This window comes from Mugil cephalus, chromosome 1 (genome assembly GCF_022458985.1).
Source record: "Mugil cephalus isolate CIBA_MC_2020 chromosome 1, CIBA_Mcephalus_1.1, whole genome shotgun sequence".
Lineage (NCBI taxonomy): Eukaryota > Metazoa > Chordata > Actinopteri > Mugiliformes > Mugilidae > Mugil > Mugil cephalus.
In genome coordinates, this window is record NC_061770.1 from 32,036,933 (window position 1) to 32,059,955 (window position 23,023).

The window sequence follows — 23,023 nt, forward strand, 5'->3', positions numbered from 1 at the left end:
GTGCGAGGCTCGTTAACAGATTCACAGGTTCGTTCATTGTAATTCCTGCAGGTTCCAGAGCTCTGCAGAGACATTTTTAATCCTCAAGGGCCGACGGTTAGATTCCAGCAGGACGCCTCCGACCAGCTGCAGTGCAGCAGCTCAGAGTCGACACAAACACCTCCCCAACACTCATGCATTATTAACAGAAATAACTACAAGAGAAGAAGAAGAAGAAGCTGCAGCTGAATGTAAAGCCACGGCTCACATCATAACCTGATGCTTTTCATTAAGTATGGGCGATATTTAACGATATCTCAAACAACCTGGAGCCAAAGAAACACTCCAGGAGCAGGATGTTTAAACATCTTAAAATCAAATCTAATGTCATAGATTTAGATAATAACAACAACAACAGCCTTTAACTCAAAGTTTTCTGGGGGGGTTTGGTCATTGCACAATGCCAAAAAGTAGCCTAAAGAAAATTTTAGGACAAAATTCCAACCTTTTGATATCATACACCTTATTATGCTACAGAAATGTGTAATTAGCAACACCATGCTAAGCAAAATGCTGCGTAGTTTGGCTAGTTACAATTAGCTAAGCATTAGCTACATCTAATTTACCACCTTCACTCCCTGATTATTACGTTTTAATGTTGTCAGTTGTAAAGCTCCATGTCATGTCAGTAGTTTCATCCCATATTAATTAGCAGCAGGTAAATGTAAAGGTAAAAAAAATAAATAAATAAATAAAGAGAAAATATAAAGAAACACCAGATAAATTAGCAGCAATAAACTCTAAACCATTTGTTTGTCTTTGTTGATGACACTTCACTGTTTCTTTTGTTACTGTTTGGTGCCTAATAGATTTTAGTACATTTGCAAAATTTGTTTTAAATGTTAATAAATGTGTAACAGCACTTGGAAAACCATGCAGAATATTAATTTGGCTTCAGGAGATGTATTTTTTTTTCACCTCACAATAACATCCATTAAATATGTAGATGTGGTTTGTCCCACACTATCAGTCTCTTCAGTCAGACGGAAATAAATAACACACATCACCACAAAGCAGCGGTCGGGGGATTGAAAGAGCTTTTCATTTCTCCTCCATCCTTGAGATGTTCCTCGGGGAGTCGGTTAATGCGCAATCGATGTCTGATCAATAACTGGTCCATAAGCAATGAGCCTCAAGTACCAGAGATCCATGAAGCCTTCCTGTTCCTCTCCCTGGAGCACAAACACTTGACTGAATTGATATGCAGAAGACGGACTGGAGACAAAAAACAAATTAAACGCATCCTGCAGCAAAATAAAGTTTGACTTTTCAAAGTTTCCAGCGTTTCTAGACATAGAGACGGTTGAATCGAATGTCTCATGGAAGCAGCTCAGTCTGACCTGGGCTAACCTTTAGAGTTTAGGTTTTTATTTGGAACATCTGTTGGTGACACCCAGCTGAAAGAACCCAAAGAAGACACTCAACCAGGTCGGGCTTTTGTTGTAGCATTATTTTAGATAAACAACGACCTGGATGACTGAGAATCCATACAGACATACTGTACAGCTTATTCTCATAACTAAAGAGCATCGTTAAGCACCAGTTTAATCATTTAACCAAACTAAACATAAGTGTTTTTTGTGTTCCAGTCTTTAACAAACACTTTTCTGACAAATCTTGGAAAATTATCAGTCATATGGAGCAGTATTCTTTCTCTCCATTTTTGACTAGGGTAGAATTTGGTCTGGTGTAAACCTTTAATAACTGCTTACTTCTTCAGATTAACCAATTAATGTTCTATACTGATCGATGTTGTCAGGTTGACTAAATACATTAAAGTCATTATCTACCGTCCCCTCCTCTTTTTTTTTTTTTTTTGTTTTATGCCTTTATAGGTCCAGGAACCATATCTGATATCTTTTCAATCAGCCAATCAGAGAAGATTAAGTAAACATTGTCAGGTCTAATCAGGGTTTAATCTGGTCTACAAGGTCCAGCTCTGAATGAACTGATTTATTAGGAACCATGAAGAAGAAGAAGAAGAAAAAGTGGCTGTCTAATGTGATAAGCCTACCACTTAAGGACAAGGAACCATATATGGTAAAGACATTAATCTGGATATTATACATGAAGATTAAAAATTTAGTCACATTTTATAAAACGCCTTCTTATGCCCTACAATAACACTCTCGGGTTGAAATCTTGAATGTCCAAGTGTCTCAATGAGTGTCCTAGAAAGGGTTAATAATTTGTTTATTCAGATATTCAAGCAGAGGTCCAGCGGCTCCAGTGAGAAAGAAAAACCTTGAGGGGAGATGAATGTCTCATACTGGATGGATTCATTTGTAGTCACGTCATGAGGCTCGACATAAAGCTTGTTGCTGCTCCTTCATCGCCCACCCCCACCCCACCCCACCCTGCTGTCACGATTCACAGGCTGTAGAATGAAAACTAAATCCTGTCAGAGTGACAATAACACAAGCTTTGTGATGAGCCACACAATCTTATGGTTTTATGAACACTTTTACAGCGCCTCTACAGTTCATATTACAGCCTGATCTCAATGTTGTATTAATATTAATATCAGCATTATTTCCTTCTCTGAAGCTAAGCTAGTTACTGAGGTGACGAGGGCAATTTATTTACAGTTAAAAACAACCAAGAAAACAAGAAAAATCTCTCTGTAATTAAAAACTAGGATTTTCTGAGAGTGTTTTCCACAGTGTAAGGTTATTTAGGGAAACGTTTAACAAAGCAGTCCAAAGCTTAACATCAAATTTTCTAGACAGAGCCCTAACAAGACGGACGCTTTGTAAAAATAAACACAACCTGTGTGCAAGAGCATCAACAGCAGCAGCAGATCCACAAGATTTCCAACCACAAAACAACAACTGCTACGACAAGTTCAGTCTGATTGTTGGTCAGAGCCAGGGAACTGTTGTTGTGTCCCAAACAACAAATCAACACAGACTCTCCTGAGCAGATGCTAACGGCAATGCTAATGGAGACGCTAATGGAAAGCAATGGCAGCGCTGCTTTACAGCAGTTCGTTTCTATTGACTTCAGGAAAAGTGGACGTTACAAGTGTAAGTCAAAGCAAGTAGAGCTCCCCCTGGTGTCTGGCTGCAGTATAGGTCATAAGCTCCACCCCCTCCATGTTAGTGGTGCGGGACTTGGGCCTAAAACTAAAACACTAAAATACACATCAACTAATATAGTTTCTATCATTTTCTGTAGCTAATATGATGCTGCTCATCTTTTCCGATATGTCTGGATTTAGTTATTCGATGCTATAACAACAGAACGTGACATCATGATGATTGACAGTTGCCACGTTAAAGTGTTTGACGTTATCATTTAGCCGAGAGTTAACTAAAGGTTTAATCAACCTATAAGAAAATAATGCCTACAAGTCCCTAAAAGAAAGACCACTGCCCACGGTTACTGCCATGCTAGCATCTATTTAGCACAGGTTTTGCTCCGCCCACAAACAGATAGAGGAGGATACAGATTTTAGAGCCGAAAGCTTTAAAAGCTTCCGGTTTTTAAAAAAATTACTTTAGGGATCAACAGAGTCAGGAGGCTTTTTGTGCCCTGTTGTGAATCTCTAGAGAGCAGCTCACGATTGATGGTGCAATAAAAAGCCCCAGCAAAAAGACACATACTGTTACAGAGGGCCGCCTTCATGCAGGCAATTACTCTGAATTGGGATTTAAGATGTTGGCAATGAGAGAGAAAATGGGGCCGAGACAGAAAACAATGTTTTTATGGTGCAGCATCTGGGCGGGGGGGTTCGGTGGAGAGGAGCATTTATTGCACCATGGCCAGGAGCAGTTGAGGCCAGAGTCGCCTGAATAAATCCTTATCAGAACAGGAGTCTGGTGAGATTTAAATTTAACTGTGGGCAATGTATCAACTGATACAGTGAGACAAAAACAGCGTCTACCCGAAACTGGATCGTCCTCGAACCAATTAAAGCTGAATCACAGGCGTTCCTAATAAAGTGGTCAATAAACTAGTCAATAAACAGCCACTCGACAAAATATACATTCATGTGTTAATTATTTTGGACCTCCCTTCCCACCAAAAAAAAAACAACAACAAACACAAATAAATACATAAATAAATGAAGGGAGGCAAAATATTAGGAACACTTTCAAATATACCACCAACGACCGGGTACATGGGTTAGAATTGTATGAACTGAATTTGAGGTGTTCCTAATAAATTGCTCAACCATTGAATGTCAATTGACGCTTTCTTGATTACAGGTGGATAAACACCCATTTGCCAAAAACATTAGGTATACTGGTTAATGCATTCTAATAGAGCAGCCCTGTACTAAATCTGCTCTAAAAACCAAAAATGTTTAGGATTAGGATCAATAATAGGTTACGATTAGGGTAAGTTTGTAAATAAGTAAAGGCGACAAAACTTTAGGAACACATTCAAATATGCCACCGACGACCAGGTAAATGGATTAGGATTGTATGAGTTGAATTAGAGGCGTTCGTCGTAATAAATTGCTCAATGATGTAATGTAAATTGATAATAACAAACCACTACTACACAAAGAGCTTGGCTCACAAACAAACAAACAAACAAACAAAAAATTCACAGACAGACAGAAGACTCCGGTTTCACACTTTCTCCACTTTCTCCATTCTCATGTAAATAATATGGATGCAATATTTAGACCAATAACCCTAACCTCGAATCACTGGCCAACACATTTGGTACATTACCAGTGACAACAATACCAGGAACATCAATGTCAATTCAGCAGTGGTACAAACCTCCACAATAACAAACCAAATCTGTTTTTAGAAACTAACGCTAAACTCCTTCGTCCTAGGAGACAGTCAACGTCTTAGGCTCTTGTCTCTCTTTGATTTTAGTTCTGTTACGGCCACTTTCTGCCCTGTGAGTTCCCAAATGAGGCAGATTTTCCTGGAGACTGATCTTCATGCACCTAAAGGATGGATTGGTTTGAGGTTTCCATTTAAATGTCGCACCACCGTCACTCTGGGGGAACCCAGAAGTTCTCCTGCAGTTTGGCCGACCCCGGTTCTCTTTTTGATTACTTCCAAAACTGTTAGTCTGTGAAAATTTACTTGGTTTAGTTTGCCAGAGAGCTGTACTATACATTTATAAATCTATATACGTCCTGGCTCCCTGGGTAGGGGTTGTTTAAATGTGTGGTTTGATTTTGGTTTCAGAGGTAGGGTTTCCTTTTGTATCGCATTGTAAATCTTTATTGTTCCCCGAGGGCAATTCAGGTGCAGCGTACAAGACCCAGCCAGATGACACAAAAAAGACGCCAACACACACAACTCAATGCACAGACCAAGAGATCAGGTTGTGCTGTAGTTCACAAAATGGATTAAGGAAGCAGGGAAGGAGCAGGAGAAGAGGCACAGCCTATAGGTGATGATGGTTTATGGCCTTAGGAGTAAAGGAGCTCTGGAGCTCCTGAGGCTGGATACCCTAAACCCTGCATCTGGAGGATGACTCCAGGAACTCCAGATGCAAGGACTTGGTCTAAATATTTACTTCCATTTTGTTTAACTGATTACCTTTGTTTATTCAACATGTCCAGCCTTAGTGCTGCTCTTCCTGTCGTCTCAATCAATAAACCTTAACTAAGAAGCCGATCCCACATGGTTCTAGGCTCTGACCCTGGAACCGCCTCTGGTGTCCAGGTACAGTGATAAATGACACCTGAAAATGAAAAGCGGAGGACACGGGGGACACACGGGTCTCCTCCCCCCACCCTCTCTCCCTCCCATCTGCCTCCCCGTCACGTGTGATGCCTCCAGGGCCGATCAATTATTGAGCGATGCCCGACCACAGCGCAGAGGCTCGGCCTCCGTGTGCGCGTGTTGTTCACAGCGCGGCCGCTTTCCTCTTCGCACGTGTTGTCGAGGTTGCCACGACGACGCCACCGTCCCTCGAGTCGGAGAGAGAGAGAGGGACGGGTTTGGTGAGGACGCGGCAGAGAAACAAAGACTGACTCACAATCGTTCCTCGGTCGTCTCAGCTTCAAATCCACATCTCTCCGCTTGGTGTTCATTGAACTCTACACTGCAAAGGTGTGAAACTAACTAACGTGTATGGTGGGTCTTTACAGACGGCGTTCACGCTCCAGAAAAGAGCCGTCAGAGCAATTCACAGCTTTTCAGAACACACCAATCTATTATTCATACAATCTAAACTACTGAAGCTTTGTGACATCACGCAACTTCAATTAACAGCTACGTTCATGCATAAAACAAGAGATGACCTATTACCATACGACATGCACAAAATGTTTATTTTCACAAAATAGAGGAAGAGACTTATTCCATTACTGTTGTTGTTATCGTGACTATTGTCGTATCATCATTGTCACCATTATTACGAACTGATATTATTGTTAAAGATGTATTTCCATTGACATGGGTCAGTTAAAGGGTCGGACCATTTTTTTTAATTTTCATTAACATGTTGAAAATAAAAATGATCAAATCAAGATAAATCGTATAAATAAGGACAATGAAATAGCTCTTCTAAAGTGAAGCCTAAAGATCTAAAGTGGAGCTTCCCCTGGTGGCTTTAGGCTGCAATATAGGTATATAATACCAACCAGACTCTGGCTCCAAAGTCACAAGATGGGGCCGCCCTGGGAAAACAGCATCAGTTTGGCCAATGAGAGGAAGTGGAGACGGGTTTTCCATATTTATATACAGTCTATGAGATGGATAGGAGGGGTAACAGTAGACCAGTGAGACCCAACCACTGTGCCGCGGGAAATTAAGCAATTGCACTTAATTGGTCAGAAAATTATTATTTATTTACTGCACATAATTAGCCTTGGTTGGTCTATGCTAGCAACATAAAGGGACAAACAGAACAATTAAATCGACCCAGAAAGTTCTGACCCAGAGGAAGGTTCTAGTTTGAGTAATGAAGGTTCTCTGCCCTCTGTCCTTTACTTTAACCGGCTCTGTTCTGCTGTCCATGCAGAGCCATGATTCCAACATAACTCAAATGCCATCTATAAGCAAAACTCCCATCCCGTCAAAATAAAAGCACCGAATACTTTGTTCAGCTGCGTGAACACACTAAGAAACATGCAGCTTTATTGAGGAAAACTACAAAGATGAACGAGAAAGCTCTCAAAGCCACTGTAGCTACCAAGATGCTGAACTCATCAGCAAATTAAAACATCCACACACCGTAGCAGAGACAATAAAACTACTTGCCTGGAAATAAGATGCTCGGCCCTGATGCTCTTAAAGAAATAGCCCAAGTCCCTCTCTCAAATTATACAATTACCAGATGTTTTGATGACATTGAAAGGAGAGTTTTAGAGTAAGTTGCGCATCAGTGTAAAATTTTGCATGGACATCCTTTTGGCCCAGATTTCACACTGAGTAAGCAAATTGTGAGCAAACTGAGAGCAGGTGATGTCAAATACGAGCCATGGATCCAGAAAAGTTGCTGCAGTGGTCATACATCTGGACGCCATGTAAATGCATTATTTCTTTTCTTTAGGACTCGACAGACGTCATTAAAAATGAGTCAAGAAACGAGGCTGCCAACAGTATCACAATCCAGGTGTGATTATATCACATACTTTTTTTACATTTAAATAAGTTGGAAACATGCTCTCTCTTCCTTCTCGTCCTCTTTGCTCTCGTCTTTCTCTGACATTTGTTCATCAGCCACCGATCTCTCCTCTCCTCTCATGTTTTATTCAGCCGGTCGCACCGAGGTGTCCCATTTCCTGCCCCTGCTGGCGGCCATCTTGGCTCATGTCGCCTCACGCTGCTAGGCTCTGGGTTTTTATTATCCGCCTGCTAGAGGCGGAGTCCGGGAAAAAAAAAACAAAAAAAGAGGGACACGCTGGTTCTGGGACGTGTCCTAGATTCAGGTCTCGGCAGCCGGGAAGTTCGAGGGCTGGCGTTGCCCCGGTGATGGAACTCCCCACGCTCGCGTCTGATTGGCTGAACGGCCTTTAGCCGTAAAAACGAGAACCCAAACTGACAAAGGCTTCTCCTCGTCAGTGGCATTGATCAGAGATGGACCGTCACCATGAAGACGGAATACAAATGATGTGTTCAGATACGTATGTGTGTTTACAATAAAACATCCCTCACTGGAGAGGAGCATCACATCTACTGGAAATAGAACAGAAGAAGAAGAATGAATCAATGAAGAGGTGGATGGAGATGAGAAAAGGAAACTGAAAGGAGAAGAGAAGGAAAGCAGGGGGATGAAAAAGAAAGAGGAGGCGGAGGAAGGATAAGAAAAAAGAAAAAACTGAAAGAGAAGAAGAAAATTAGGAGGAAGAAGAAAAACTGGAGGGAGAAGAGAAGGTGGAGAATGAAGAAGAAGAATGAATGAAGCAAAGGAGGAAGGGAAAGAAAAAAGAAATTGAAAGGAGAAAAGGGAGGAAAGCGGGGGGGATGAAGAAGAAAATGGAGGAAGAGGAGGAGGAGAAGAAAGACAAGAAGAATGAAGAAGAGGAGTGGAAGATGAAGGAAATGTTTTTCCTCCAACCTTGGAGACTAGGACGGAAATCGTTAGCGTCTTAGCATTGTTGCTGTTAGCATGTTAGCTGGGCTCAGACAACTGACGATAGAATTCCTTATCCTCCATGTCCTCCTTCAGTCCTAAATGTCTAGAGTCTTGGAAGGCAACCAAGATGTCTCCACGTCTCTACTGTCTCTGTCCACATGGATTCAATTTTGTTTTTCATTTTTTCTTTCTCCATGTTTCTGTTCCTCCTGGAAACTCCTCAACCTGATGTTGTCATCTATTGTTCTGTTTATGTTGTCGTCTGTTTTGTTTTTTACTGACGAATTACTCATTTTATTTTGTACTTTTAACAACTTAGATTTTTTTCCCCCACAGATATGATAATGGAACTTAAAACATCTCATCAAAAGGACTACGGATGAAAAACAGCCAGCTGACTAACACTGGTACATTTACTATTACAGTCAAATATATTTATTCTAGGTCAACACCAGACTCTCTTCACCTCATCCATCGTCCTTTGTTCTGCTCTGGACTGACTCTCTAGAAAAACTTTAACTTCATTAATTATTCATCTTCCTCCAGTTTGAGCTTCAGCCTCACCACAGATGTTCACACCCGCAGAAACAACAGCTCTTTGTTTTCCAGAGGCTTCATGTCACAATAACACACCTCAGCCTCAAACTTTCAAACTTTCAAACCTTCAAACCTTCAAACTTTCAAACCTTCAGACCTTCAAACCTTCAAACCTTCAGATTTTCAAACCTTCAAACTTTCAAACATTCAAACTTTCAAACTTTCAAACCTTCAAACTTTCAAACCTTCAAACCTCCAAACTTTCAAACCTTCAAACCTTCAAACCTTCAAACCTTAAGACTTTCTCCTACATGATTAGACATTTTTATGTCTGTCATGTTGTTATAGAGCTATTCCACCCTGTTGCTGCCTCTTTACAGATTGCTTCTACTTCTGTTCATGTTTATCCTCCACCGTGAATAAACCATGATGATGAACCAGATCACAGCGTCTCCATGTTTAATCAGAGAGTCGGGTTCTCATTTCGATCTCCTCTCTCTCTCTCTCTCTCTGGTTTCCAGAGCTACAGCTCTCTGACGTCTCGTGCCAACGTCTGTCTGTTGGTTCCCGGATCTATTTCAGGCTTCGCTCTGCTGACGACATTTCACCCCAGAAGCCACCAATTTGGATCAAACTTGGGATATTTTCTTCTTTCTCCTGCACCATCACCCTGATTGATACCAAGTGTTTGAACTCTATAGGCTAATGCTAGCTAGCACGCTAATGTAGACAGATTAAAATCTCACCTCCAGCTCTGAAAGAAAAATAGGCAAAATATTGTATCACAAAGTTACAGCTAATAACTTTTTCCTCTTGTTTTGCTTATATATATATATATATTTAAGCTCACAGCGCCACGTCCAGGACTGGAGTATAGCAGAGCAGGTTTACTGCAAGTTGTCAAAAATCTCACTCTCTGTTTCCTGGAGTATTCAGTGTTCAAGATCTGAAAGGATATTCTAAACAAGATCCTGTAGTGTGTGCACATTTGACGCTGAATAATATCCATGAAGATTCTGAATAAGTCCGTGATAAAACCTGAATTTAAGATTTTGAAATTCCTGCAGTCTGACCCCAGCTTTAGAAAACATTCAATCCTTCATTTTAACAACAAAACAGATCCATGTTATTTTTGTCACTTGCTGCTCATCAATCTAATCTAAAGATTCCAAAAGCAACTTGATATGAACCTGGACTTCATTGTTTGCTGGACTTTTTGTTACCTATTTTAGGTAATATCACGGAGGACTTTTCTCCACAGTTCATATCTGAGACTTCAGGACGATGTGTTTGCCTGTGCTTTTTATTTTTATTTCCTGTTCTGCTGCAGCGCCCCAGTTTCCCCCTCAGGGATCAATAAACATCATCTCCTCTCGTTATCAGCACAGATTCATCTGACAAACACAACCAGTGTGCAGGAATTTGTCCAGTTAGACAGACAGATAGACAGAGGACTGGTTTTCTATCAGTGTTGACACCGACACACATTTTCGATGACATCTGGGCCAGATTACACTGCGAAAATAAGAAACAAATGACATTTCCATCGATCTGGATCCCTCCAAACGTTCACACTGTCTCACTGGAACAGCTGATGGAGGACAAAAGTCCAGAAACTGAAGACATTGTGGGCTCTTTCTAAGCACATTTAGCTGTAAAGATTTCTACACAAAGAATTTTTGCACCATGTTATTACATAAACAATGAGCAGTTCTAAAGGGAGCAGCAGTTAGCTCTTTGCAAGAATAGCTGGAGCAGTTGCAGTGGTAGATTAAATGGTAACAGTAAAGGAGGTAGACATTCAACTCATGTTATTTACTCCAGTGACTTCATGCCAACAACAGAATATGCAAAAGAAAACAAGATACTGTTGCATCCGTGGACACACCAGAATGGCAACAAAGGGCTAAAAAGTTGCACCTGGACGAACCACAAAGACTAAACGTGTTCGGTGCAGATACTGGCCTTCTGTTCATGTTTCTCTTTTTGTGTATAAATAAAATGTGAACATGAGTCAGCGCATTCCTCAACCACGCTCTGAATGAATCTGACACTGGAAGGCAGAGGTCTTCTTAAACAACATGGTCCAAACCATGGGTCCATCACTGAATCAAAGGTGATGAAAAGTTTTTCAGAGAAAGAAAGAGAGAGGGAAGGAGGGTTTGGGTTGAGAGGTCACATCCGACAACATCTCGCATTCAGACAATGTCAAAGAGGGATGAAGAAAGATGTAGAAGGGTCCATACTGTTCAAAATCAACATAAACAGCATTGCTTGTGCTGCAGGTAGTTCTCACATCCATTTATATGCAGATGACACCATGCTGTCCACATCCAGCCCCTCCTCAGACTCTGTCCTGACTTCCTTGTAAATTAGCCTCAATAGTGTCCAACAAATTTTCTCCAACCTTCGCCTTCACTTCAACACCAATAAAACATTACACGTCCTCTCAAAATCTCCTCCCTGCATGGATCAGACCTCCAATTTGGTAATTCCTACAAATATCTGGGTATCTGGCTTAGTCAATTTATCTTTCACCCACTCAGCAAAGGACGCTCTGGTTATACTGAAAATGGGACAGTTCTCCCAGTCCTTGATTATAGTAACACAGGGCTGGACAGTATGACCAAAAATGTACATCATGCAAAGTATTTTCTCCTGGTTGAGAGAGAAACTGATGCAATCGACAGACTAGGGATGGAATATTTTACTGTAATGATGAGTAAATATTGTAGGAATCTACCACACTAGCAGTAAAAACAGGTCTGCATGACCCCATGGTAACACCGACTGCAGATTTTCACATCAATCTGGGGACAATTACAGCCAGTAAAAAAAAAAAAAAAGTTATCAAGATAAAACGAAGAAATGGTGAAAATTATGACTCCATTCGTTTTGACATATTTATTCACATTTAAACATATTTAAACTGCTATGTCTGTAATGTCAATAGCACTGACAACCGTAATAGTTGTACTCTGCGCAAAACATTTTTTGTGGGGGACATAAAATTGGGAACATTTTCAGGGACAAACATAGCCAAGGGACAGGTCATCCAAAACAGGGACTGTCCACAGAAATCGGGGACGTCTGCTCATCCTAAAAAAAACCCAAAAACACATTAAAAATGGTTCCGTCTGAAACAATATCTCGTGTACACTGTGTAATCAAATGCCCATTTTTTAACCCTTTAGAACTGTATGGATTGTCAGCGTCACGTGTGAATCTAAAGGGTTAGGTTTAATGGTTTTTGAATTTCTGTAACTCTCAATAGTTTGTGCTACTGACAAAATTCAAAGTGTTGCTGAACACTGGGAAGTTGTGCTTTTGTCTGGAAGAACTTTTGTGACTTCTCAAGGGTATGACTAAATTTGTAACAAATTCCTCCAAAACAACTCTTTCTTCCTGGGTCTCCTCAGTCAAGTTACAGTAATTCAGAAACCACAAGCTTTTTTAAAATCCTCCTTAAGACCAGTATACCATGACAACCATACCATCAATCATTTCAATTTGCTGATGCTAATGACTGGAATCATCTGCAGCAAAAGCTTAAACTTTCATTCATTATCAGATAGACAGTTAACTTTATTGACACAAACTGATAAAATATTTGTGTCCAAACAATAAATCCAGTGACGCAATTTTAAAATAATCAAAGAAAAACAAAAACTCCCAGTTGTCATTGCTTTCGTTCTCCAACATGACAAGGCTGAAACTTCAGTTCTTTTTTCAGTGATAAAAACAGAGACAGTTTTCGTTCAGCTGAATCACGTCCATATTTTGCACGGACATCCTTTGTGTGAGGGCACAACACAACATGTCTTTCATCTTATATACCAGCACCTCAGGTAGTTACAATCTCAGGCAAAACACATTTCGAAGCCTAGTCCAACTGAAAACCAACCAGCAGGCTAGCAGTCAGCTAGCAACTAGCAATCAACAAGAAGACACCAGCTAACTAGCCTAGCCAACAGCAGCAGATAAGAAGAACACCTCAAGAAGGTTTAACAGCGAGTTCCAGCTTTTTTACTTTACACTTTTGCTACATGTTGTGTGTTTTTCTACGTTGGGTTTGTGTTCTGCCTCTGGGCATCACTGCAAATGAGAAACTGTTCTCACCTGTTTAAATAAAAAAAATATAATGACAGGGGGATGATGGAGGGATGCACAAAGAGGCGGGGTGGAGACACGATGGAGGGATTAAAAGAGGGAAAGAGTAGACGCATCGCTGTAAAGGGATGGAGATGGAGGTGGATAGGAAGAATGATGGAGGGATGACTACAGAAAGGAAAAGAGGAAAAGGGAAGGAAGGGAGGATGGGAAGGGGTGAAGACGGAGGACAGAAACGATAGATAGTGGGATGAAGACCGAGTCAAAAATGATGATGATGATGATGACAATGATGGAGGAAAAGAGTGGAAAGAAGAAAAGAAGAAGAAAGGATGGAGGAGGAGGAGGGAATTCCCTGTTGCTGCAGCAACAGCCAATCAGCATTCAGCTCATCCGATGTTACGTAATATTACGTCCAAACCTGTGTGTGTGTGTGTGTGTGTGTGTGTGTGTGTGTGTGTGTGTGCGTGAGGGGGGTATACCCTTCTTTCAATGCACACCCCCCACACACACATACAGCCCAAACGTCGCGAGAAAACAGAAAATCTCGTTCATACGCCAGAAAACAAACGTGATGAAATTTGCTTGCTTGATTAAAAAAAGGTGTGTGTGTGTTTTTTAAAAAGTGTGAGTTTTATTAAATAGTATTGATTTAAAATAACAACATGTTTTAATTTTTTTTAAAACAACAAAAAAAAAATAAAGTAAATATTATTATTTTTTTAATCATATTGGGTTAATTAACGCTAATGGAGCAGAGGGAATGTGATGTTTACTTCACTAAAGCTCGGATTTCTATAAACTACTACTTAAATAAATTTAAAGCAGAGGACGCTGTGGCTGTAAATTAAATATAAATAAAATAAAATAAAATGAAATGAAATAAAATAAAATAAAGGGACAACAAGGGGGATGGAGGAGGATCTTCTTACCTGAGTGGCTTTATGGAACTGCTTCTTCAGCCCCGCGACAGACATCACTTCGGTGGCGGAGGGAGGGAGGGAGGTGGGAAATAACGATAATAATAATAGAAAATAATAATAATAACAATACTAATGGATTCAAAATAATTTAAATGGAGGTCCGAGTTCGATCACCCTGAAAACACGGCGGTAAATCCTTTGGCGTCAGCACGTTCCGTTTATTTTTAGTGAAATCGGTGGAGGAAGAAGGAGCCGATGGTTTCAGACCAAACCCAGCTGGATCTATTTTCAGTCTGGAGAGAGAGAGAGAGGAGGAGGAGGAGGAGGAGGAGGAGGAGGAGGAGGAGGAGGAGGAGGACCGGATACGAAGATCTTCTAATGAAGAGATGTATCACCAGGGCTGTAAACATAGGCAACATCCAGGGCTCAAAAATGAACGCGGAAGTAATCGAGTCTGCGGTTCCACTAACGACCACTAGAGGCTCCAACAGTGACTGAACCATTACATATTTATTTATTTGCTTTACATTTAATGACTTTCCTTATTTAATGGAGACACATTATTATATATTTTTGATGATAGTTGTGATAACTCAAAATCAAATGTTATAGAGAACAAGAGTATGTACATTTATTTATTGTTATAATGTATTTAATTTAGCTAAAAACTTGTAAACTGCCACTAGATACATTCATGTGAGATGAAAGAAGGAAGAAATTATTTCATAATTTAGTCTAATTTTGAGTATTTTTAAATATCTGCTCTTTTTTAATTAAAAATTTCAATTTAATTTAATTTTCCTTTAGTTGTTTTAATTTCTATGTATATATTTGACTGTATGTTATTTTCTTTATATTTCACTCACTAAATTATTTTTAATTTTTAACTTTAGCTTCATATAATCCTATTTTTAATGTTATTCATTTTGAGGAAGATCGTTTTAACCTGAATAAAACATCCTGACAGAGGAAACGTTTCCTCGAAAACATTGGAAACTTTCCTCCATCTGTCAAACACAGACGATCTTTGGGGGAGGGAAACTCACGTTTTCTGTGACGTCAACGCGTCACCCCTGAGCACGAGACATTCAAGGCTCGTGCTGTTTTGAAAGATTAATAATAATTAAATACTTAATTAACAACCATAGTAATAATCTTAGGATGGATAATAAAAAAAGAAGAAGAAAGAAGAAAGAAACCAAGGAAGAGAGAGAGTCTGTTTCAGCACCTCGGACAGCTCCTCAGGGGGTCTCACGGGGCGTTCATGCGAGGCTGGGAATTTTCCAACTTTTTCAAACAGTATATATCTTTAAAACGCCGGGAAACTAAATTTGGGGGATTAAAGTATGAAAGAACCTGTCTCAGATGTAAACTAATCATTTAAATACAGATTAGGACGGAAATGAATGTAATTTGAAAGAAGAGTGAAAAAAATAGCAGCATTTGGAAAATTATATTAGCTTTATAAATATAACTACATAAATGTACAGTTCAGATTAAAATAAATGTGAGAAACTAACATTTACTTACATTTGATGACACACATTTGTATATATAACTTAACATGGGGCGTTCTAGTGCAATCAGTCAACACAGTTTGACACTATAATCTGAATTCCACGTATATTTATAAGAATGAGAGCAACGTTATTTCAAAAGGTGTCTGTGTTTCATTATTTATTTATTTATTTATTTATTTTCTGTCCAGGTCAGAAAACTGAGAACCCATGAAGGCGCCACTACAAAACCAGACTGTGTGTTTTTGTCGCCACCTAGTGGTTGATTCAAATGTCTCAAAAAGAGAATACAACAAATACTAAACATCTTATCTCATCTCATCTTCTACTACCACTTATTCCACACTAGGGTCGCGGGGGTTGCTGGAGTCTGTCCCAGCTGGCATCAGGCGAGAGACGGGGTTCACCCTGGACAAGTCTCCAGCCTTTCACAGGACTAACACTGAGACATACAACCATTGAAACTCACATGCACACCTATGGTCAATTTAGAGTCATTTTAGAGTCACCAATGAGCATAACGAGCATGTCTTTGGGGGTAAGAAGAAAGCGGAGAAAACCCAAGCGAACACATGGAGAACATGCAAACTCCACCCAGAAAGGCCCGAGTTGGACTCGGACCGAAGGTATCAGTGATAACCACCAAGCTGCTGAGCCGCCCCCAAATTCAATTTAATACACAAACAATTTAATTTAATTTAATTTAATTTAATTTAATTTAATTTAATTTAATTTAATTTAATTTTCTCATTTTGTCATTTAAATTTTTATTTCTTTTCATGTTATATATCATTATATTTTATTTTAATTTTTGAGGATTGTTTTATTTCTTTTTGTTTTGAGTTATTTCATAATTTTGTTAATTTATTTAATTTTAGTTAAATATTATTTAATTTTTGTTTTCATTAATTTTAGAAAATTCTATTTTGAGAAACCACCTTAGACACGAAATATGTAACTTATGCTTAAAGAAAATGAGAACGCTGCCAAACAATATAAATATATATATATAATATTTACACATGCATCCCTATCATGATAAAAGACAGAATTAAAAAGTAAAAGCCAGACTTAAGACAACTTCAATATTTACATACATGTATTAAGGATAACGTATATTGTGTACAGTATATAATGACAGAGAAAGATAATATACAAGTATAAATACACAATGTGTAAAATAATACAAAATATGGAGTGGACATATTATTATATTAATTATATTGTGTGTGTATATGTAGATACATATGATGATATTAGGAGTTATGTATATGAAACTATAAAAAGTATAAATACGGTATAACATAAATACAATATAGGATTTGTTATGAAATATATATAATTCTGTTATATCACAATTAAAAGATGAAAATCCAGTCATAAGCGACACACAAGGTAAAGAAATGACTCAGGAGGAGGTTGAAGAGACACGTTCAGGGAATATTTATAGAGGCCGACTCGATGCTGTGTGTTCGTATGTCCTCATTTAGATGCAGTTGTTCTCACCTTGACGTCTTGTGGTTTGTATCTGAGGAGCTCAAATTATCACCTGTGTCTGAATCTAAAGCCAGAGTGAGACACCGTGGCGTAGTCTGGTCTTTTAAAAATAGCTCGCTGCATCTTCTGCGGCTGGATTTTAACGTTTGTGAGAAAGCTGAATTGAACTGACAGAGGAGTTTGACTGGTTGAGTCTGACGGCATGTGTCTGCCTTCATGGAGCTTCCAGGTCCCTCTGCTGTGAATATTTGTGTGGAGGTGAGTTATTGTTCCTTCTGTGAAGAAGTCCCAGCAGCAGCAGCAGCAGAATCACCATCACACCAGTCAACACCGTCCGGAGGAGGAGGTAGACGGAGATGGAGTGACGAGAGAGGAGACGAGCTTCTCCGTCAAATGCTGCAAAAAATACAAAGAGAACATCTGAGTAACGTTGAGTTGAAGGTTGAAGCGAACAGGTTTTTATCACCAAACAGTTCGAAGCTTCACCTCTGACAGCCAACCAGCTCTCTGGGGATTCTCCGATGTCGAGGATGTTACATTTGTAGAGTCCTTGGTCGGCGTCAGAGACTCTGTGGAGGGTCATCTCTCCGGCCGTGTTTCTCTCTATTTCGCGGCCGTCTTTATAGAAAGTCGTGGTGATGTTGGAGACTGCTGTCTGGTTTCTGCAGCGCAGCGTCACACAGTCGCCCTCCACCACGGGGAGGACAGGAGTCTCCAGGATCACGCAATTGGCTGCAAGAAAACCACCAACATCGTCCATTTTATTTCATAAAAAAAAAAGAAGAAGAAGAAAAAAAAGCAAATCTCAGCTAAAATAGACTTTCTTGAAGAAACTCACGAGCGACAGTGACTCTGACTGTATTGCTTGTCTGTCCCGTCTCGGTCTCACACCAGTACTCTCCGCCGTCCGCCTGGTACGCTCTCGGGACGGTGCAGGTGAAAGCCTGGTTCGTGTCTTCGCATGCCGAAAGAAAGCCCTCGGAGCCCCTGATGCCCCGGATCAGAGAGGAGCCGTTGAGGCCCTCGCAATGGAGGGAGAGGGTCTCGTACTGGAACAGCTGCAGCCGGTTTGGGATGATTTGGAAAACTGCCCCTGAGAAGGAAAGACCGAAAATAAAAATCTGAAACGGATAAAAAACAAAAAAACTAAACAAAATGTTTATTATTATTATTATTATTATTATTTTGTCTGTTTTATTCGTTTATCTACTTACTGCTGTTGTGGACACTGAGCAGAATAAACACAAGCACGCCTGCACAGACAAAGACAGAAAACTCTACATCAGACAAACTTTTGCTTTCATACTGGAGAATGTTTAAAATGTTTAACGAGGCTTCAGTACTCACTCAGTCTGACGCAGAGAGATGCAGCCTCCATGTCGTCCTGCTGCCGACTGACGGAGCTTCAGACTGGGGTCCAGATGAAGAGCAGTGAACGAGGCCACTTCCTCTTCCTGTGCAGTTCCCCCTCTCTACACTCACTCAGCTAAATGCGTCACGGCTGCATCAGAGCTAAGAGACATGAACCACGTGGGTCCAACATCAGTCTTAAAGGACGTCAGATATCAGAAGGAGCTAAAGACGGATGGAGAGACGCTGCCATAGTTAGTCGTGGCTCTATGCTCGCGATGAGACTGAAGTTACCACAGACTCAGTGGAGGGTTAACCCAGCGTCATGGACCACAATGGTAAAAAGAAGGGAAGCTGTGCAGCCCACTACACCCCGACCGGATGTTCTCAACACCTTCTACACTCAGTTAGATGAACACAACGCTGCACATGTCATCAGACCTCAGGGTGGGCAAAGGAGTGGTGGTAAATTCAGTTGGACTCGCTTGAGTCACTTAAGTTACTTTAGTCACACAGCTCCAGATGGACAGATGACGCCAAAGTAGAATACATTGGTTTAAATGTCTGGATATGAACCGATACTGCAGCACTCCAGCAGAAAAATGTCCAGAAAATGTCAGGACATGAGTCCATGAAGTGAATGTGAAGAGAAACTGGGTCATGGAGGAAGACAACAAGCCCAAGAACACCAGTGGTTCTCCAGAAGAACCAAATAAAAGTTTAGGAACAAGTCAAAGTCCTGACCTTAGTCTTTTAGAAATGTTGTAGCTTCAGTTGAAAAAAAAAAAAAAAAAATGCATAAAATGTTGAGATGTGATGTCCGTCTCGGTTAAAGAGACTGAGCCCTTGTTGGAATTACTGTACATAAGTTATCCCATATTTCCTCTGAGTGTTCATGTATCTATTAATCTCCTAGTAGGCCAATGTGCAACAGTATATGTCTGTGGAGTTGTTTTGCAGGAAGGAGAAGTGATTTCTGCTGAGTCATCCCAGAGCCATCAGTGACATGCAGGAAGTGCGTCTCCGCCACAGAAATAAGACTGAAGACGGAGCATACAGTCCTGAGGACGAGGTCGAAGCAATTAAACATGTACCAAGAAGAAGATAATGCTTGTATCATTTGAGAAGTTGCAGCTATGTCCTCCCCTCCCCATTAGTGCTGCAACTCCTGTTGTAACCAGGGACCTCCCTAAGGAAATAAAGAGGGTACGGTGAGGTACACTTCAGAGCGGTAGGAGATTGTAACTGAACGTATCTCTGTCCATTCTCCTCGCGAGTAAAAAGGAACTATTGTCTTTCTCTTCTTTGTGCAATGTTTTTTACAAATGTTTTAGGTTGCTGAACCTGACAGCCCTCACCTAACTTAAGTTTAGGTTTCAGTTTGCTGACTGTTGAGTGTTGGATGGGTTTCAAAATTTGGTCGACTGTAGTAAAGGTGTTCTACTTGTTTGTGTGATGCAATAGAGTAAAGTTGTGGTTGGGCTTCTCTGGAATCCACTGGTGGAATCTACTTCCCTGTAGAATTCCCGGTTGACAGTTTATATGAGTGTGTGGGTGGTACACCTGGTTTGAGGTGACTCATCTCACCATTTTTTGTTAGCCCACCTCTCCACTAGAAACCTCAGCTCTGAACCTTGAAATACAGTTTAATTAGCTGTCTCTTTTCGTATTTGTTCTTTCTAGGGTTGGAGACTAGCTCTAGTGTTGGAGTTTGCCGCAGGGTTAGTCCCTAAACCCCAATGCTAGGGTTGCTGTTAGGGGTTTGCCCTAGGGTTAGACCTAGGGTTAGGGTTGGTATTTGTGATTTGCCCCATGGACAGCCAAGTCAAAGTTCTGACCTTAATCCAATAGAAATTGTTGTAGCATCAGTTGACGAGAGGAAACCACCAACATCTTAGAACTGAAGCGGTTCTGTTCTGATCAATGGGATCAAATTCCTCCAAGCTGCTGTAGACCTTAATCAGCTGTTACCACAAGCATTTAGGTACAAGGAGCTCACAGCACAGACTGGAGACAAGACTTCACTTTACCCATCACTGATTCGTTATATTATCTCATTTTGCTGAATAAACAATAAATAAGTGTAATACTGTTCTGTTTGATTTGTTTTGTCTCCTTTCAGGAACTGTATGATAAACAACTGATGTTGTCAGACATCTACAAAATGTATTAAATGTAGAAATGTGAAGTCCACTTCCGTTTATGTTTGGCTTATGACACTGAGCCCTCATCTAACCTGTTTAAGTTTCACCTGATTTCCTTAAAGTCTTTCAGGTATGTGAATCATTTGCCTCCATTTCCTTCCTGTTTATTTCTTTCAGTTTTCCTTCTATCTATTTGTGCCTCTGTCGATCGTCCTCTTGTGGGTCCTCTCCTCCAGACGTCCCTCAACCTTCCTCCTCTGATGGAGTCAGAACCAGCTTCCTGATCGGTATGTAACAGAGACAGAGACACAGCAGAGAGATGAGGGGTTTAAGAAAAGTTAATGTATACAACAATGACATGTCAGGATTTGTAGAGAGACTGTGACCAACGAGATGAGAATGAATTTGACTTTAGTTAACTGATATATAAATGTACTTATTGGTGGATTGTAGTTGCTACGTTGCTGTGAGTGATGGTGCTGCAGTAAATGCTGACTGTTAGTTAATGAGTGTTCGTAGGTTTCAACATTTGGTCGACTGTAGTTAAGTTGTTCTGTTTGTTTGTGTGTGATGCAATAGAGTAAAGTGGTGGTTGACTTCTCTGGTGGTCGGATCTACTTCCCTTTATAAACCCTGGATGACAGTTCACCTGAGTGTGTGGGTGCTAAACCTGCTTTGGGGTGACTCATTTCACCAGCCAAGTTCTGAACCTTGAAATACATCTTAATTAATTAACTCTTTTATTATTGGTTGTTGTAACTAGGTTAGAGACTAGCTGTAGGGTTAGAGTTAGGCTTGGTATTAGGGTTACCCTAAGGCTAAAGTTCAGGTCTAGCCCCGGGCTTAAGGAGTAGCTCGAGGGTTGGGGTTAGTTCTAGGGTTATCCCTATGGATAGCGATAGCCTGAGGGTTATCTCTAGGTTTAAGGTCTGTGTTAGGAGTTTGCCTTAGTGTTGTGGTTAGCCCTTGGATTAGGGATAGTCGTAAGCACTAGAGTGAGAGTTATTTTAATTCTATGGACTGACCCTAATATATTGCTCTTTACTGTAGCTAACATTAAGCCCCATTGTTAGCGCTAGGACTAGGGTTGGTGTTTGGAGTTTGTCCTAGGGTTATGGTTAGTCTAATGTTAGGGTTAGTGCTGGGATTAGGGTTAACGCTAAGCACTAGAGTTAGAGTCATTTTTGTTTCATGGGCAGAACTTAATGTATCGCTTTTTACTGTATCCAACATGAATTCACCACATGAGACTGTTAAGTGATATATTTATTGGTGTATCCTCCTTTGGTGGGTTGTATTTGCTCTGTTGCTGTGAGTGATGGTGGTAAGATAAAGGTTGACTGTCAATTAATGAGCGTCGGGTGGGTTTCATCATTTGGCTGGCCGTAGTTTAAGTGTTCTGTTTGTTTGTGTGATTCTGATGCTTTATAGTCTTGTTTTTCATATACTGAGAGAATAAATGGTAGTGGGACTTCTCTGGTAAATAATGACATTTCCCTTACCTGGGATAAATAATAATAATGATAAAAACTTAACCTGCTTTATTACCAGTCTTTCCTTTGCTCAAAAATCTTGAAGTTTGCGACAATTGATTGGATCATTTCTTGCTGTATTTAGGGTTGGGGTTAAAAGGATTTCATGGACAGACCCTCATATACTGCGTTTTAATCTAGCTAACATAAATACTGTGTGGGTTATTGGTTTATGACAAATAATATACTTGGCATTCTCTCTGTGAAAAAGTCAGATTTCCTGTTTGTACTGGCTAACTCCCTCCTTAAACCAGAGCTCACCAAACAGGTTTCATCACAGACGAATTCCAACAAGGAAAGAAGAAACCATTAGTTACAATTCAAATGCCTTGCATACATGATTCTCCATGTATCTACATATTCTGCTTCATTTCCAGGAATCTCTCATTCATCAGATGGACTGTCTGTTCCATCACTTCCTGCTTCGATCCATCATTGGTTTGGTTTTCTATCTCCTTCTAATTCACTCCTCTAGAGGTAACTAAGAACACATCAGACATTTGGTCTGGGATTCCTAAAAACATTAGGTCAAACTAAAATCATCACAGACACAATCACAATTATCAGACACAATTTTCTGTTTCTTTCTTTGAGCCTCTAAATATACAGCGTTGCTGAAAGGTTTTTATGTCCTTCAGAATTGTCTCCATTTTTCTATAAGCACAACTCAAATTATCACATGTCCTGAAAGTAGACAAACAGGACCCAATCAAACAAATAAATGCTGTGAGCTCCTTGTAACTAAATGTTTGTGGTAACAGCTGATCAGTGTCTACAGCAGCTTGGAGGAATTTGATCCCATTGATCAGAACAGAACCACTTCAGTTCTGAGATGTTGGTGGTTTCCTCTCATGAACTGATGCTTCAGGTCC

At 40.2% G+C, this 23,023-nt stretch overlaps 2 protein-coding genes across 2 annotated transcripts in view; both read right to left on the bottom strand.

The window, feature by feature from the left end:
* LOC125015972 (endophilin-A1-like) overlaps positions 1 to 14,389 on the bottom strand; it is a 34,185-nt gene extending 19,796 nt beyond the window's left edge. The window contains exon 1 of the mRNA XM_047598108.1: positions 14,121 to 14,389. Within this exon, the coding sequence (XP_047454064.1) occupies positions 14,121 to 14,165 (45 nt within the window). The 5' untranslated portion in view covers positions 14,166 to 14,389. The remainder of the gene's footprint in view (positions 1 to 14,120) is intronic.
* A 2,333-nt stretch (positions 14,390 to 16,722) lies between these two features.
* On the bottom strand, positions 16,723 to 18,514 carry LOC125016122 (high affinity immunoglobulin gamma Fc receptor I-like). Its single transcript, XM_047598328.1, has 5 exons — positions 18,473 to 18,514; positions 18,340 to 18,378; positions 17,964 to 18,218; positions 17,612 to 17,857; positions 16,723 to 17,521 (listed from the first exon to the last, which is right to left on the bottom strand). Exons 1-5 carry the CDS (start codon positions 18,501 to 18,503, stop codon positions 17,340 to 17,342), a joined length of 753 nt encoding a protein of 250 aa, XP_047454284.1. The 5' UTR covers positions 18,504 to 18,514; the 3' UTR covers positions 16,723 to 17,339.
* Positions 18,515 to 23,023: the final 4,509 nt, after the last annotated feature.

What these genes read in the sequence shown, in the direction of transcription:
- LOC125016122 (XM_047598328.1), bottom strand. Translation starts at nt 18,503, where the DNA reads ATGGAGGCTGCATCTCTCTGCGTCAGACTGA. An exon ending in ATCTCTCTGCGTCAGACTGA is followed by an intron (nt 18,379 to 18,472) that starts GTGAGTACTGAA and finishes TTGTCTGTGCAG; the next exon opens with GCGTGCTTGTGTTTATTCTG. An exon ending in AGTCAGAGTCACTGTCGCTC is followed by an intron (nt 17,858 to 17,963) that starts GTGAGTTTCTTC and finishes GTTTTCTTGCAG; the next exon opens with CCAATTGCGTGATCCTGGAG.